Source organism: Mustela erminea, chromosome 6 (assembly GCF_009829155.1).
Source record: "Mustela erminea isolate mMusErm1 chromosome 6, mMusErm1.Pri, whole genome shotgun sequence".
NCBI classification, from domain to species: domain Eukaryota; kingdom Metazoa; phylum Chordata; class Mammalia; order Carnivora; family Mustelidae; genus Mustela; species Mustela erminea.
Window position 1 is genome coordinate 21,156,142 of NC_045619.1, and position 18,879 is coordinate 21,175,020.

An 18,879-nucleotide genomic window follows, 5' to 3' on the forward strand; every position below is an offset into this window, starting at 1 on the left:
GCTATAGATTGTTTCCAAAAACATAATGATTTCTAGGCTAAAGTTCATGGAATCATAGAGCTAGCAGTAATAACAGGGTTCTGTAGCTTCTTATTTTGCTCTGAACACAGGCTTTTCTCCTACCCTCAACATAAAATCTAAACCTTCATACTGTTTTATATCCTGTTTATATGCCTGTTTTATATCCTTTTATTTTGTATGTTTTATGGAGGCTCTTGTTTAGTTAGTCCACAAGTGGAGCAGCATTTTGTACCTGAAATATATTATTTCATAATGAACAATTCATCTCCACTTAGCCAAATCAGGACACAATAGAAAATGTACTTCTGTTAGTGATTTCCTGGGTCATTTGTAATTGCAGATTAGAAAATTATTACCATCAAATGATAGAAAAAAAACATGGTTAGTAGAACAAAATCCACTAACAATGATTATAAGTTATTTCAGTAGATAGGCAAGAAACCTGTTTTTCTTTTTTATAATATGAAGGATTCATTTTTCTCTTTCATGTATTTCTGCTACAAATTTGGCTGTCTTAATTCTCTACTGAACAGACATTAGCCAGCCAGCTGGCCTGCCTTTCTGCCTTTCTTCTTCCCTCTCCCTCCTTCCCCCACTTTCTTCCTCCCTCTTTCCCTTTTTCTTTGCTCTCTCTATCCCTTCTTCTCTTCCTCTCTCCTTTCCTTTCCTCTTTTCTTTTTCTAATCTTTTCTTTTTAATAATAATCTTACTGTTCACTCTAAGTTTTTACTAAACATGTGTATTCAATGTCAGTTCTCTTAGCCAATTGTTTCTTTTCTTTTTTTCTTGTTAGGGTTCATCTCATTAAGCTATATTGGGCACACTGTGATTCTTGATGCTGTTTTGAGACCTCTCAGCACTAAATTGTTACCATTTATATCCTCAAAATATGTATATTCTTTGTCATGTGTGAGGTTTAAATATTTACTGTTCTTGTTTTTCATTCTTTAAACATTTAATGCTTGGATCCTAGACTCCATTATCTGAAATCCAAACTGTATCTCAAGTTATATATAGAAACCAGATAGTAATATATGTGTACTTTTGATTTACTCTCTCTTAGGTTTTCTTTTTTTTTTTCTCTTAGGTTTTCTAATGAAAGAAGAGAACTTCCTCTAAAAATTTATGATCCATAAAGTCTGATCCATAAAGTTTCTCTTCGGTAAACCGAGAAATAACTTTGATCTGATTGCTTTTTTCCTGGATAAGGGTATTAAATGGTTAAAATCTGCTCTAATTCACTCTCCCTGGCAATCTAGGAGAGTGAATTCAATATAAAAAGGAGCTCCAATTACAAAATGGGGGGGTTGTTTTCAGGTTTTTTGACCATGTCAAACACATTTGCAACTCTATTACTGTTAAAGAGAAGTAAAATCTTCAAGAAAGTCTGAAATCAAAAGGGCCTTAATTAATTGAGAATTTCATTATTTTGTTAAATACTATATCCATATGAAGATGATTTGCATTTATTTCCAAGTTCTTTGGACTAGTACCAAGGGAGGATGGAACAAAATAAATGTCTTTGGTTATGATTTAACTATAGGGAAATTTGCTCTTGCGGTAAAGAAACTCGAATGTTGAACTTCCCCAGTTAACTTAATTTTGCTCAGAACATATCCTGAAACTCCTTAAAAGATATTTCATATGAATTAGAAGTATATTTATAGCTATCAGAAAATGAAAAAATTAAATATAGTAGCAAAAATCAGTACTTGGGGCACCTGGGTGGCTCAGTGGGTTAAGCCTTCAGCTTGGGTCATGATCTCAGGGTCCTGGCATCTAGCCCCGCATCGGGCTCTCTGCTCGGCAGGGAGCCTGCTTCCCTCTCTCTCTCTCTGCCTGCCTCTCTGCCTACTTGTGATCTCTCTGTCAAATAAATGAATAAAATCTTAAAAAAAAAATCAGTACTTTAAGAATTCCTGTTTTTACTTGAACTTATATATTAGCCTTAAGCTGCAAAATGTTACAGTGATTTAAATTGCATTATTATTAAATTTAATTTGATGTTTTGTTTTACTCCTGGGAAATGGAATCGTTTTTTCTGTGATCTCATTGACCACATTTATTTTAGGATTTTAGAACAGTTCTTATTTATGAAATGCTATATATAAGAAGGAATGCCACTTTATGATCAAAATATAGATGTTAATTCTCTTGTTTGCCATTTTATGAGCATTGTTCATCAATACAACTCAATATTTCATGCCTCGTAACTAAGCACAGTCAACATGTTCATTTGTTGATACTTCTGAAAGATATAAGGTACAACCTAAATAAAAATGAAAATCAATAGGATGCCTGAGTGGCTCAGTCAGTTAAGCGTCTGTCTTCAACTCAGGTCATGATCCTGGGGTCCTGGGATTGGATCTTTTATCAGGTGGAGAGTCTGTTTTTCCCTCTGCACTTACCCCCTGCTCATGATCTCTCTCTCACTCACTCTCTCTCTCAAAGAAATAAAATCATTATAAAAAAAGAAAATAATACTGATTTGGGTAGGATCCTAGTGTTAAATACCATTCTAGTTTAGATATTATTGATAGTACCTGAAATTTAATTTATTCTTAATGAATATGGAGAAAAAGGGCCTGTTTAATACATTATTACTTGTGATATACATTAATGCATCGCATGATGTATAAATGAAGGTTGATTAATATTTTATTTATGATTCAGTAAGACCAACAGGCACATTTTTTTAAAAAAAGATTTTATTTATCTGGCAGAGAGAGAGAAATCACAAGTAGGCAGAGAGAGGCAGGAAGCACGCTCCCCACCGAACAGAGAGCCTGATGTGGTACTCAATGCCAGGACCCTGAGATCATGACCCGAGCCAAAGGCAGAGGCTTTAACCCACTGAGCCATCCAGGTGCCCCTAACAGGCACATTTTAAAATCAGAAATATAACTTTATATTTATTAAGTATGTTTTCACATTAGAAATCTGAGCCATGCCATTTCATTTGTTGGTATCTGGGAATAGGATGAAAGGTACAGCTTAAATAAAAATTTAAAAATAAATTTAAATTTAAAAATGAACAAATTTGGGACACCCAAAAGACTCAGTTGGTTAAGCATCTGACTCTTGATTTTGGCTCAGATCGTGATCTTAGGGAGTCGTGGGATGGAGCCCTGTGCTGGGCTCCCTCCCCAGGGGGAAGTCTGCTTCTCTACTTCTCTCCCTCTGCCTCTTCTCTCACTGGCTCTCTTTCTCTCAAATAAATAAATAAATCTTTAAACAAACAAACAAACTAGTAAAAATGAGTTAAAAAAAAAAAAGCCTGGGTGGCTCATTTGGTAAAGCATCTGCTTTCAGCTTGGGTCATGATCCCAGGGTTCTGGGATTTGAATTGATTGAGTCAGGCTCCCTGCTTGGTGAGGAGTGTGCTTCTCCTTCTCCCAACTTCTCTCTCTCTTTATCTCACTCCCTCTCTCAAATAAATAAAGCATTTTAAAAAAGTAAATATAATAGTATTTGGTTAGGATTTGTATTATTCACCAAAGGCAATTTCATAGGCATGCAAATTATTCTTTTCAGATTTACCTATCAGGTGGTGTGGTAATATGATACAATACAAATGTCAGTATGCTAATTTTTTCACTCTTTCATCAATCTTCCTGATAATTAAAGAATTAATGTATATCACATACATTATTAGAAAATGTCAACAAGAATTAAGCCAAAGGACAAATTAAACTCTGAATGGATTTCGTGAAAGTAAAAGAAAATAGGATTGGTAACCCATGAAACTTTACTCATTACCCTTTTAGAAGTTTCAGATTATTTTTTTAATTGGTTAGGCATTGAGGAATAAAGTTAAAAACTCTTCATATAAGTTATCTTTCTCTGATAAATGAATTTGGAGAAGGCTATTTTGTGAATAGTATAAATTCTACTTTTACATTCAGATAATAAACAGTATCTTTTTATTCCAGTTTTACTTTTATTTAAATGTTGAAATGTTTCATTAAAAAAAAAAACTGGGATTGTTAAACATTGCTGCAGCTTGCCTTGAGAATAGTGTTGGTTAGTATACAATTTTACAGTCATACCTCTTTTTTATTTGATTCACACCAACCCTTTTGAGACTGGCAGGAAGTTGTAGCCTCTGAATTCTATCTTAACGATATCTGAAAGACTGACAGAGGCTATTTGATTTGCCCAAGGTAACCAAATGGGTAAGTAGTAGAGTTGGAACTCTAAAGCAGATGTTCTGATTTTTAACTGCTTTTTAAATTCATTGGTATTGAATCCTTCTTACCACATTGTAATTAATCTTCTCAGAATAGAAGACACTATATGGTAACTTTCACTTGGCAGGGAGGTGAGGAGAAATTTATGAACTCAACAAACTTTAAGTGTCCTTCTGATTTTCAGATTTGTTTTTGCAAACTTTTGGAAACATTTTTTTAGATTTGTTTTTGCAAAATTTTGGAAGCATTTTTATTTTTAAAGGATTTTGTTTTTCTTGGGAAAAGAACTAATATTTTTGTACAGTGCTTTAGTATTTATTAAGTGGTTTCTCTTTTGTGATCTCATTTAAAGATTTTATCAGTCTTGAGCAGTAGGCCTTAACTTTTATAACAATATCCTCTACAGAAAAGAAAAAGAAAGATAAGACTAAGTAATTTCTCTAGGGTCACATCATTAGGTAGTTTGTTTAGCTAGGACTCAGATTCAAATCTTCTAAATTCAGGTTTTTATTAAACAATACTGGCTCTTAAGAAGAATATAAAAGTGAGGGGCGCCTGGGTGGCTCAGTGGGTTAAGCCGCTGCCTTCGGCTCAGGTCATGATCTCAGGGTCCTGGGATCGAGTCCCGCATCGGGCTCTCTGCTCAGCAGGAAGCCTGCTTCCTCCTCTCCCTCTGCTTGCCTCTCTGCCTACTTGTGATCTCTCTCTGTCAAATAAATAAATAAAATCTTAAAAAAAAGAAGAATATAAAAGTGAGATTTTATTCTTATTTTCTCTAAAATCATATTAAAAAATTTAGGACTCCTTGGAACTTTCTAAATATTTCTACAACATATTCTTGGTTCTTTCGTCATGATTTCATGTATTTATCTATTAAGTCCAATGTTTCATATGTGGGGGAGAAAGAATAATTTTCCCTTTCCCTTCTAGGTTCTTGGCTGAGGAACCCCCACTCCTCCCATAATAAAAAGGTAGATTAATGAGAGAAAAACAAGAAGTTTAGTAATATGTATATCTTTTGTGTACACATGGGAGATACCCAGAAAAACTGAGTTAACTCCCACATTAAAAACCATTTCCTGCTAAACATAAAATAGGTGTTTGTTGAGGGGTACTAGTTATGGGAGGTTATTAGGAAAAGCACAATAAACAAGTTACGGGTTGTTACTTAAATTTAAGTTTCTGCCTTCTTCCTTGATAAAAGCTTCTAGAGATTTAGAGTCCATTATCATTTTCTGGTACAAAGAGGGAGACTCCCTACAAATGGAGTTTTCTTCATAGATTTAAGTGCGTCTTACAAAAAAGTAACTTCTATTTCGTTTTCAGAGGTTTAACAACACCTACTCTTTCTTTAGAAGTAATCAGCTGAAAATAATCCTCATGTTAAGGAGGTATATTTTGGGGTGACATATTCTCTCCTTTACAAGTTTAGATCACACTCTGGGCGTTCATTATGTTTTACGATTTATTGTAATGTTTGTATCATGTCTATTTTGTGTGTTTATGGGGAAGTAGCTATTAGAGTTCTAACTTCTATTCAGACTTCCTCCAATTTTTCTTGTTACTTTACTTTTAAAGTCTGGCTTCATGAAATATTTAAATTTAGCTCTTTGTGTTACATTCGTTCTAAGTACCAGTGATTTGTTATATACGAGAAAGAACTTTAAAATTTTTTGTAACTGTGTTTATACACACACACACATGCGTATATATATATGTCTTTGTATATCTGTCTGGGATTTCATTTAGTGAGTTAATAGAATTTGCTTCATAAATGCTTCCATTTTTAAAGGATTTTAAAATGTTTTTGATTGGTTGATACAAAATTCAATATAATGTGTGCCATAAATTAATGTCTTTTTGATGTTGAGTATTATAGTTCAGAATTTTTACTTTGAAAACTTGGTGGGGGATTGAGTACAAAGTGCACATAAGTAGGGTATATTGAGTATGAATTGATACTGGATCAGTGGTGGAACTTGTCTAATGAATGAATTTCCTTGAAATTTTTTCTTAAGGTTTGAACAGAGAGGTGAAGAAGTGCAGAAGTATGAATAGCACATATTCAAAATATGTTGTGTGTCATGGCTGAAAATTTATTAAACTCCTCAGCCCCTTTTTTTACTGTGCTGTCTGCTTTCTATTTTATATGTCTCTTCAATTCCTTATTTCAACTTTCTATAGGAACGATGTATAAATTACCTTAATGTCTCTTAGTAGTATGATCTTTGTGTGTGTGTATGTATAAAGAGTTGGATTATCCTCTGCTTTTCCTTCATGCTAAATCTCAGGTATGCACTATCTGAGAAAAACTCCTTTAAAAAAAATAGGAAGAGGAATTTTTAAAAAATGTTTTACTTATTTCATTCAGTTATGAAATTAGGTAAGTTCTGCCCAAATGAGTTCAATTAAGTGCTTTCATTGTTTATTCAGTGTTCTGTGTGTGTATGTGTTGTGGTGGTAGTTTTCCAGGTAAGTAAAATAGCCAAATATTAAGTAGGCTAACTCTTCGACCAAATTTTGTATTTCTTACTCTAAATTTCCAGCCAGCATCTAGTATACTTTCATAATTACCTGTTCAATGAAATCTGTGTGTTTAGTATATTTTCTTTTCTGTTCTTTTTTTATTTTTTTCCCCCTTCCAGGGATATAGTTCTCAAACTACTTCAGTATGAGGCATCAACAAATGTAGCAGACAACAAAGGTTATTTTCCCATTCACCTGGCTGCCTGGAAAGGAGATGTAGAAATTGTGAAGATTCTTATTCATCATGGACCCTCACATTCCAGAGTCAATGAACAGGTGCACTTTTCATATATTTGCTCTTGCTATAGTTTTGCGAGGTTTGCAAAGGCAAGGCCACATTGAAGAATTGATTATTTCTGTCATTACCCTGCCAAAGATTTTTTCACGGCTAAATTTCTTAAAGGAGAAATAGAAACATTCTTTGTCACTTCTATTAGTTACATAGGTAGTAAGTTGGGCATTTATAAAGATACTTGTTAACAAGAGAATACTACATAAAGGAAGTAACTGATACTTTTGCCTAACTTATATAAGCATCCATCTTGCAGTTTTTGAATATTTGAAGATAGAACAGAATTCACATTTGTAATATGAATTAGAGCTTCTCTTAATAAAATTTTAAATGTTAAAGCAATGATAATGGATTCATTTGTACAATGCTTTCCATTTACTTCCACAGTAAATATAGTTTTGTGAAGCAGAATTCAAAATACAGTATATGCAATTGGTAGTCACATATTAAGTTAAAAATTTCCTGATTGTGTGCCCAGAGAATGTTGAGTAAAACACAGCAGCAATAAACTGACAGATAAAGTAAAAATATTTTCAAGTGCATAATATCCATATTGCACATAGCTGACATATTAAAAAAGGAATGCCATTTTCATTATTCTAAATAAATAAGACCACAGATTTCTGAAAGTAAAATACAGGCCCCTAATACAGTATGGTAACAAACATCTTGAGCTCTGCATGCCCCCTACTGTTCCTATTTTGTAAAACTATATTTGAAAACCAGCATGCAGTCCAACAATTGAATTACAACCATGGCATTAAGCTGCAGGTTGGCAGTTGTCCAATATCAATGCAAGTGGTTACTTTAGGGCAAGAACATCTGATGAAGTGCAATTAGCATACTGTTCAAAGGAATATAGACTTTGCCGGCCTTTGACTGAAATTCAGACTGAAGAATAAAAAGTAACACTGGCAGTAGCTATAAACACAAAAGGGAAGAAAAATACGTTTCTTCCCCTGGAAAAATGCAGTTGTAGAAATAAAGTTCCTGTAAGTAGGAAAAATGTTGTATTAGTTGAAAGTATCTTATTAATAATTATCACAAAATTTGTATGTTTCTAGGTTATAAAATGAAGTGTATTTTTATGCAAATACATTCATAAATTCAATCTTTAAAAAATGACAGATATGACTGTCTTTATCAGCATATCATGCTAAAGGGAAATTTATGGGAATGCTGTTTTGTTTTTCAGAAAAATCAAAAGTTAAAAGATCGTTTGTGAGATGAGCCATCTGGTGGTTATTCTTAAAACTGTCTGAATGCCCCAAAGTGAACGTGAAATAATAAGATGGAAAAATAATCCAAGGTTAAACAAGGGGATGTTAGTTTTTACAAGCAAAATACTTCCTAAATGACATGAAGATAAGAAAAAACATTTAGAATTTATTTGTATTTGAAAGTTGCTTTGTCTTGTGATTTCTACTGGAAGTAAATTGAAAATTTCTTGAGATTTTTAATACCATGGTTTCAGTATTTGTTTATTGTATATATGGTACTCCTTGAGTGCTGACATATTTGTGTCATCTAGTGCCATTTCTCCTAAGTTTCTGATGTGGGAATTTTATTTTTGTAAAAGTAGCTTTTCATTTTAGCTTTATTTCTTTTTTTTTTCTCCCCTCTGAATGGGGTAGAAATGTACTAGTTACTTATAAACCTTTATGTATTTAAGCAACAGAGGGGAGCAATGAAAATAATAGTTAAGATATATTGAAACATTATGTCAAGTACCATGCTAAGCACTTTCACCTATAATATGTTATTTAATTAATTCTCAACAACTCTTGAAGTGATATTATCCCCTCCCACTTTATAGATGAGAAATTAGGCTCATTAGGGCTAAATAGCTCATCTAAGGTCACACATTACTGAGTAACTAAATCTCAGACTTGGACTCTAATTCCAAAGCCCTCCACAATAGCATATTGGTATTGTCATCATAAATCCTGGCACTTATGGATTGTTTACTATATGCCAGGCAGTGTACAAAGTACTTCATCTGTTATCTTAGAAAGCTGATGAAGTAGGGATTAATTATTTTTCCTGTTTTATATGTGGGAAGCTACCTTAAAGAGATTAAATAAGTTGCTCATGATATCACAACTACTGAGAAATGTACTCAGTATTTGAATCCAGGTTTTTCTAATGCAAAGCTCAAGCTCTTAACCAATCTTACTTGATGTTATGATAGTAAAACTGTGTAATTGTTAGGGCTTAGTTCTGATTTCTGATAGTCATCTTTGGTTTCTAACACAGCTTTCTTTCAAAATAATTCTGTCTTATATTTAATATTCAAAGTTTACAAAGCATTTCCTTCATGCTATTTCTTTCTTTTTAAAAAATTTTATTTATTTATTTGACAGAGAGAGAGAGATCACAAGTAGGAAAAGAGGCAGGCAAAGAGAGAGGGAGAAACAGGTTCCCTGCTGAGCAGAGAGCCCGATGTGGGGCTCAATCCCAGGACCCTGAGATTGTGACTTGAGCCGAAGGCAGAGGCTTAAACCCACTGAGCCACCTAGGCGCCCCCTTGCTATTTCTTTTGATTTATAAGTTATCCTCTATGGTTTGTAGGGAGGGTAATATTCACATTTTGCAGATAAGATAAGAGAGATCAAGTGGTTTACTCTTGCTAATAAGTGTGCGTCAGCACTTCAACAGAGGTCACCATTCTATACTGCCCTAGAATTAGTGGTCATTTTAGCACAATGTAATTTTGAAAACAAAGTTGACCTTGCACTGATTGTGGTTTTTATAATTCCTAAGTCCTTCCTCTCTATGTCAACTGATTTATTATTGCCTTTCTTTGGTGTGTGTGTGTGTGTGTGTATATATATATATATATATATATATATATATATATATATATATATATGCATTTTATGCTTCTCTCTATATTCATCTCCTCCCCCTTTACCTTTTCTTCCTTTTTTTTTTTTTTTTAAACATTAGGGCAAAAACAAGAGTAGCCCTATCTTGTAAGTATATTCCCTTACCATTTTCTAAAACTCAAACCTAACAAAAGTTAGTTTCCATTAATTTTGCTTTGAAGCAAGATCTTTTGGTAAATAGCTTTTGTCTGCCAGTCTTGTTATGCTCCCCATTGTCTAGAAATAGAATTGTCCTCATTTTTTGGAGAGCACCCATTTGGTAAAAAAAAAAAAAGGTAATTCAGAACTGCTCAAGAATGTTCTTTGTAGACATACTCACAATTATTAATCAGTGCTTTTTTACAGTCTGTATTTCAAATGAGATTCTTTTAGATCACTTGTTAGTATAGACACATGTATACAATCATGTCTTTTATAAAGGTACCACTGTTGTCATTTTTCTGATGTGACAGTGTAAGTATGTGTTGATTGTGGATGAACTCTGAATATTTTCTCCTAAGTCTGGCGTGATTGAAATAATTTTTCTTGAGATCTGAACAATCTAATTGGTGTTAATAGAGCAAGTTTCAATTTTGCACTTATAATTTCCTATGCTAAGGCCTATGCAAATGTAGAAATGAGTTTGAGGAATTGTTTTGTAATTGGTTCTTCTTTTTCTCAAAGAGATGCTGTATTTTGAAAGTTGAATTTCTTTCCAACCATAGGAAAATTTGATTTGGTCAGAAGGCATATTTCTATATCATATTTTTATGGTATAGGATAATAGATTGATTTTCTTATCAGGCTTATAAAACATAGATAAGAAAAATCAAGGAATGTAAACCTGTGTAGACTTGTATGTCGTCAGTCTCTATGAGGAAGTAAACTATAGCAACACATTTAAACTAAAAACAAGAATGACTCCTTCCAAAATGATGGAAAAACAGTGCCTTCAGCTGGATTCCCCATCTATCAGATCTTAATTTCTTGTCGATTGTCTTCAGTGGGTAGGTACTTTTTATGGGTTTTCCTTTGAGCATTTCATAGTGTTCATTTAAAAAATTTTTTTTTGCCACTCCTCTCTTTAAGTTTTTAAATCCTCCCTCTGCTCTTAACTCTCTGCTCTCAACTTATCTGCATCCTTAAGCCAGAGCAAGTCTGAATTGCTTTTGGGGACATTAAGATTTGCTTGGGTTTGAACCCTCCTTGGCCTTTTATGTGGTCAGAGCAGCTATCTAAGTAGCTATTTCTATTACAACTCAGTTGGTGTTCTTTTGGGCAAAATCTAGAAATTCTGTTTTCAGAACACCAATTTCCTTTTTTTCTCTGGCAATGTAGCAATACTTGGCAGGCATTGTGGTGTAGGGGAAATGACAATATATATAGTTTTTAGACATTCAGCAAATGACAGTAGTAATAGTAGTAATAGTTGTTATCATGGAAGTTGGTATTAAGAGCAGTGACTTTAGTGGGGTGCCTGGGTGGCTCAGTTGGTTAAGCATCTGCCTTCAGCTTAGGTCATGATACCGGACTTCCAGACTTCCAGGATAGAGCCCTGCGTTGGACTCCCTGCTCAGGTGAGAGTCTGCTTTTCCCTTTCCCCCTGCCCTTCCCCCTGCTCCTTTTCTCTCTCTTGCAGACTCTCTCTCTCAAATAAATAAATAACATCTTAAAAAAAAAAGTGCAATGACTTTGGGTTTAGGCTACCTACGTTCAGATCCTGGCCCCTAGACTAAACGGCTGTATATTTGAAGGCTAGTTATTTAACTACTCAGTGCCTCAGTTCCTTACCTGTAAAGTAGCAATAATGATAACAATAGTATCTATCTCAGAGTAAAGATTAGAGCACACAAAATGGACTGTACCTGTGCCCGGTACATAGTGTTAGCTCTGATGATGGCAACCTCTTTCTCTTCAGAACCCTTATTCAGGATCATTGCATTTTTGTGGCTAAAATTTCTTGTTTACATTTCTCCTGACTGATACTTCTACTTCCTGACATAGTTATGTGCAGTCTACCTATACAACCTGCCCCAATAGACTGAAGGGTCCATCTGCCTTGTGACAGGATTTAGTTTTCTCTGTTTTAACATTAAAAAAACTTTTAACTCCAGTGTAGTTAACATACAGTGTTATATTTGTTTCAGGTGTACAATATAGTAATTCAGCAACTCCATTTATTAATCATGGTTAATCAAGATAAGTGTACTCTTATTCCCCATCACCTACTTCACCCAACCCCCTACCCACTCCCCTCTGGGAACTGTCTGTGTTCTCTATAGTTGAAAGTCTGTTTCTTGGTTTGTCTTTTTCTTTGTTCATTTGTTTTGTTTCTTAAATTCCACATATGAGTGAAATCCTATGGTGTTTGTCTTTATCTTATTTCACTTAGCATTATACTCTCTAGATCCATCCAAGTACAGTTTTTATCTTGTTAAATTTTAAGAAAATCTTGATTTTCAACTGAAAACCCTTATTAGGTGCATATGTAACACTGTGATACTCCTTGTAACTTGTCTGGCAGTGGGTTTAAGTCTGCCTCTTAATCCATAATTATATTTCAAAAAGATGTGATTTAATCTTAGGGCCAGTATGTCTTCATTCTCTTTGCGGAAGAAGCAATAATTTTGCTTAGATGGAAAATAAAATGAAACTTAATTTGGAAAATCTTTCTGTGAATCTTTCATTATCAAGAATTTACCATCTCAGCTATCTATTGGGAAGCCAGTCTGTTCAAAGTGGGTTATAATTGTTATTAATCTCTCTCATTAACAAATGTCATCAAGGCATGATGCACAGTTCAGATAACACTGACCATCTGGGCCCAGCAGGGCCACTGACTAAGATGCCTAAATCATTTATCACTTCTGGAAATTGGAATATATGATGCCGGAGAAAATTTGATTTTTCCTATTGAAATGATTAAAAAAATGTGATATTTTGGTATAATAAATGATAGATACTTTAACAAATATTCTATTAGACATACTTATTAAAATAAATAAATCTTAACCTTACATTTTCAAAGTATCTCTGGTTTTAAATTACTGCTTAGATTTTGATAATTAAATTTCTGAAAACTTGAATCTTACGTTTTGTCTTGATAGAACAATGAAAATGAAACTGCCCTGCACTGTGCAGCTCAATATGGACACTCAGAAGTAGTTGCTGTTCTCCTCGAAGAGCTCACCGATCCTACCATCAGGAACAGTAAGCTAGAAACACCTCTGGATCTGGCAGCTCTCTATGGACGACTTAGGGTGGTCAAAATGATCATCAGTGCACACCCTAACTTAATGAGCTGCAACACTAGAAAGCACACGCCACTCCACCTTGCTGCTCGCAATGGTCACAAAGCAGTCGTCCAGGTGCTACTGGAAGCAGGGATGGATGTGAGCTGTCAAGTGAGTCTTCTTTTAGCTATGTTTTAAAAGTGGTGATTCTCTTGCTTTGCTTTGAGATACAGATGATATAACTTATATGTAGAAATCTTTCCATTTTTTAATTAAGTTGTCCGCAAATATTTTTATAACTGTTAAATTCAAGACCCTGTGCCATATACTGTTGGGAAATATGAAGAGATACAGTCATAATTTCTAACCTTATTCTAATTTTAGGGCTTTATGTATGAAAAATTATCATCAGGAGGCTGTTGTGTGTGATATCATTAGTAATTGTTCACTCAGTGTTGGACTCACTTGCTTGACATACACTAGGAATCCAGTCAAAGTTGAATGAATGAAAAAATTAATCAAAATTCAGTTTAATACTTCGGAGTATGTACTTTGTGTTTAATATGTTGACACATTTAGAATCCATTTTTAATAGTCCTCCTGTGGGATTGAGAGCTACTAATTTCCAGTTAAGAGATATGGTATCAGATTCAAAGAGTTAAGAAAGTTGCCTAAGGATGTATAAGTTGATAAATCTAGAATATGCATTTATACTTATTGATTAAAGTCTGGGCCTCTTTACACAATAGTTTACTGTCTATACCTGAGTAATGAAGGAAAAATCACTGCCTAAGGGCAATCAGGAGGAATTTTATTGGAGAGGTGTGATTTGAGTTGAACTTTGAAGCATGGATAACATTTGCAAAGGTTTCGCCACAAGGAAAGGGCAACCTACTTCTTTAGTTTTAAGGGCAATTTACTTTTATTATCTGTTTCAAGTTAACTCTAATGCCAAGGTTAACTTTTTTTTTTTAACCACCTTTTTCTTTTATTACTGTTTTTTTGTCTCCCAAGTCAGTGGCAGCATTCTTATCTTCCAGAGACCCTTTTGGTTCCTGTCAGGTTGTGTCCTTCTCCATTGTGTATTAAAAGCTATTGCTATCTAACAAAATGTCCTGAAACTTAATGGTTTAACACAGTAACTACTTATTTAGCTCATAATTCTGTGGTTGGTGATTTAGTCTGAGCCTCACTGGGTAGTTCTGTCTTGGCTGGGTTCTCTCTCTCTCTCATATGTCTGGGGTCAATTATAAGTCAGTTGAGTGCCTCTGTTGTAGAGGTTGACTGTATGTTCCTGGGATAATGCGTGAGGTTGTTATGTGTCTTTCATGATCCAGTAGGCCACCCTGGACTTGTTCACATGACAGTGGTATGGTTCTGTGTGCTTGCATGTGTGCACATAGGAGATGGAGGGAAGGAGGAAGGGAACAGGATTATACAAAGTCTCTTGAGGTCTAGGGTGGGAGCAAGCATCCTGTCTTTTCTGCAGTGTTTGGTTAGCCAAGAGGTCACAAAGGTAGCCTAAATTCAGGGTTGGGAAAACAGATTTTACCTCTTAATTAGAAGAGGGTATGAGTTGTTGTGTTTGTTTATAAAAATAAAGATTTTATTTTATTTGTTTAACAGAGAAAGAATCACAAGTAGGCAGAGAGGCAGGCAGAGAGAGAGGGGGAAGCAGGCTCTCTGCTCAGAGAGCCTAATATGGGGCTTGATCCCAGGACCCTGAGATCATGACCTGAGCTGAAGATAGAGACCTAACCTACTGAGCCACCCAGGTGCCCCGAGGATGTGAATTGTTAAAGGGATGTAAATACCCAGAGGGAACATTCCAAGTGTTGTTAGTGCTCAGAATTGTGGGGTTGCTTTTCCTAGGAATTATTTAGAGGTTGAATTTTGTTTCTCTTTTGTTTTCCACTGAAATTTTAAAAATCTTCGGCTTTCTCATCCTACATTTTAGGCTGGTACCCTAAAACAGACATTTCACTGGAGCTTTGCCTATATTATTTAGCTGTTTGGTATTTATAAAATCTTTTCTTAATTTTTTATTTATTCCACTTTGGAAGCCTTGAAAATAAACAAAAGAATTTTTTCTAGTCCTCATGTTAAAAAAAAAACAACTTTCCCCTCTAAAATAAGATAGATGCATGTTTACTATTGTAACTGACTCACAATGTTACTGTCAAAGTGTGTTTAATGATATGCTAGATGTTTATTGTCTTGTCTGAATGTTGAATTTCTGCAATCTAGATTTACTGTTTTCATAGCATTTCTGGAATATTTAAAAAAATATTTTATTTATTCATTTGAGAGAGAGAGTACACAAGCCATGGGAGAGGGATGAGCAGACTCCCCATGGAGCAGAGCACCTGATGCAGGCTTGATCTGAGGCCTCCAGGATCATAACCTGAACCAAAGGCAGACTCTTAACCAGCTGAGCCACTCAGATGCCCAGACACTTCTGGAATATTTCTAAACTTGATGGTACAGATTAGTTCATAACCAAGGACTTCACTATGACTGAGATCAGTAACTCACTTCATGTCCATGGCCAAGATCTTTTCATATTTTGTGCTGATGACATGGCAAAAAGAGAAAGAGTCTAGCTTCAATTTTATATATGTAATGGTACATCTTTTTTATATAAAATAATACTCACTACATTTCATGTTTTTGAAGAATTAAACGTAAGTAAGATCTCTGCCCAAAATTTAGTGGAGGATATAGAAACTTGGAAGAATTACTCCTGTATATGACATACTAAGATAAATAGTAGGGCAAAGTGCTATGGAGATATCAGTGAATAAAACATAGATTTTAAGAGGGAGGAATTGAAGAGACATACAGTGATATTTGAAGAAGAGCTTGAAGATTTTTAGGACTTTGAATTTAGGTATAACTTAGCTTGCAGATGTGCATTATTTGGCTAAAGGAGTATTTTAAAATATTGAATTTGAATGCTTTTAGATGGGGTATAGAACTTCCAAGGTCCCAAACTCTCTCTTTCTGCCATCTTGTCATTTCAAGATTCTTTCCTTTAGATTTTCTACTTTGCCCTAATAGCATTTGGGTTTGTTATTCATATATCAGATGAAAGGGACAAAATATGTTCAGCTCACTCTAAACACTTAATGAGAAACATCAAGGCTGGTACCTGAGCAGGGTGGGCAATGTTTTGTTATTTATGCTCCCTCTATGATTTCATCCTGAAGGTTTCCAAGAGGTAGAAATGACAACATACTCTAAAATATATCTCAATGAATTGAATCTTCTAGTATTTAGTTAGCCTTAGTTGATGTTTTGCCTTTGTTATTATTGCTTTATTTATAGAAAACATTTTTTGTTTGTTTCATTGCCTTTTTTGGGTCAGTGTTTAATTTTATTATGCCATTCAAATGAACTGTTTCCAAGTTTGCCTATCAGATACACTACAAAGTTGTTGGATTTGTTTGTTTGTTTTGAGATGGAGAGAGAGGGAGGGGAAAGACAGAGAGGGGAGGAGAGAGAGAATCTCAAGGAGGCTCCATGTGGAGCCTAATGCGGAGCTTCATCTCACTACTCTCAGGTCATGACCTGAGCCAAAATCAAGAGTCAGACTTTTAACCAACTGTCACCCTGGTGCCCCCCGCCCCCCCCCACATTTTTTTTTTTTTAATATTATATTTAAAGTAGAAATTTGTTGATATTCTTACTGGGTGAGAGTGAAGAGTACTAGGTACTAACCTTAAATTGTTTCAGTGGCTTTAATATTTATTTAATTGTTTTAGTTAACCAGTTGTAAATTAGCAGTATTAAAAATAATCCTATTTGGTAAATTACAGCGATACACATTTAGACTAATTACATTCAAATCATTATAAATAATTATTTAAAATTTAGAGATGACTTTAGAAGATTGTCTCTTTTTTTGGTAATTGCAAATATTTTAAAATGTGTAATTTATGTTTGTGTTTTCTGTATAAATTTTGGTTTCTTCTTCATTTCTCTGAGCAATTTTGAATTATAACACATATTTTAACTAGTGAGAAAACACATAGGGTTTTTTCTTCTAAAATATTTTGGGTACAACTTCTTCTAATAGATCAAAATATGCCCTAAATCTAGCTCCGGGCTTGTTCTAGTCTCCAGTCTGAGCAAAACCTCTCCACTTTCTTTTTCTTTATTCTCCTAACCGACTTACTTTATCAACTCCTTTTTTAGAAATCAAATAATTTTTTTTTTTCTTCATCTTTATAGGCATATTCCATCCCTTCATTGTGTTTACCCTTATATATGTTTTTCATTCTTTAAAATTTTGGGAGGTAATTTCTTCTAAGAGACCAAAATACTCCCCAAATTAAGTGGCTGACCCTGTTCTAGTCACCAGTCTAATATATATATACTTTTCTTTTTTATATTTTCTTAAATTTTTTTTTTTTTTTTTTTTTTTTAGTTTTCTTCCCCGAACTTCTTTTTATCCCCTTTCTCCCCCCATGATTTGGGGTCACTTCTGATTTGGCTAAAGCGCAATTTCCTGGGGTCTTTGCCACCCTTTTAGTATTTTATTTGCTCCTTCATATATTCTTATCTGGACAAAATGACAAGGTAGAAAAATTCACCACAAAAAAAAAAAAAGAACAAGAGGCAATACCAAAGGCAAGGGACCTAATCAATACGGACATTGGTAATATGTCAGATCTAGAGTTCAGAATGATGATTCTCAGGGTTCTAGCTGGGCTAGAAAAAGGCATGGAAGATATTAGAGAAACCCTCTCTGGAGAGATAAAAGCCCTTTCTGGAGAAATGAAAGAACTAAAATCTAACCAAGTTGAAATAAAAAAAGCTATTAATGAGGTGCAATCAAAAGTGGAGGCTCTTACTACTAGGATAAATGGGGCAGAAGAAAGAATTAGTGACATAGAAGACCAAATGACAGAGAATAAAGAAGCTGAGCAAAAGAGAGACAAACAAATACTGGACCACGAGGAGAGAATTCAAGAGCTGAGTGATACCATAAGATGACACAACATTAGAATAATTGGGATTCCAGAAGAAGAAGAAAGAGAGAGGGGAGCAGAAAATATATTGGAGAGAATTATTGTAGAGAATTTCCCTAATATGGCAAAGGGAACAAGTATTAGAACCCAGGAGGTGCAGAGAACCCCCCCTCAAAATGAATAAGAATAAGTCCACACCCCATCACCTAATAGTAAAATTTACAAGTCTTAGAGACAAAGAGAAAATCCTGAAAGCAGCCCAGGAAAAGAAGTCTGTAACATAAAATGGTAAAAATATTAGATTGGCAGCAGACTTATCCACAGAGACCTGGCAGGCCAGAAAGAACTGGCATGATATATTCAGAGCACCAAATGAGAAAAACATGCAGCCAAGAATACTATATCCAGCTAGGCTATCATTGAAAGTAGAAGGAGAGATAAAAAGCTTCCAGGACAAACAAAAACTGAAAGAATTTGCAAACACTAAACCAGCTTTACAGGAAATATTGAAAGGGGTCCTCTAAGCAAAGAGAGACCCTAAAAGTAGTAGATCGGAAAGGAACAGACAATATACAGTAACAGTCACCTTACAGGCAATACAATGGCACTAAGCTCATATCTCTCAATAGTTACCCTGAAGGTTAATGGGCTAAATGCTCCAGTCAAAAGACACAGGGTATCAGAATGCATTAAAAAAACAAAACCCATCAATATGACGCCTGCAAGAAACTCATTTTAGACCCGAAGACACCTCCAGATTTAAAGTGAGGGGGTGGA

At 34.6% G+C, this 18,879-nt stretch overlaps 1 protein-coding gene across 17 annotated transcripts in view; it reads left to right on the plus strand.

Annotated features, from left to right (window-relative positions):
* ANKS1B (ankyrin repeat and sterile alpha motif domain containing 1B) overlaps positions 1 to 18,879 on the plus strand; it is a 1,111,154-nt gene that overhangs the window by 131,132 nt on the left and 961,143 nt on the right. For all 17 annotated transcript variants that reach the window (XM_032346661.1, XM_032346662.1, XM_032346658.1 and 14 more), the window contains exons 3-4: positions 6,857 to 7,013; positions 13,004 to 13,300. In XM_032346661.1, coding sequence (XP_032202552.1) covers positions 6,857 to 7,013; positions 13,004 to 13,300 — 454 coding nt within the window. The remainder of the gene's footprint in view (positions 1 to 6,856; positions 7,014 to 13,003; positions 13,301 to 18,879) is intronic.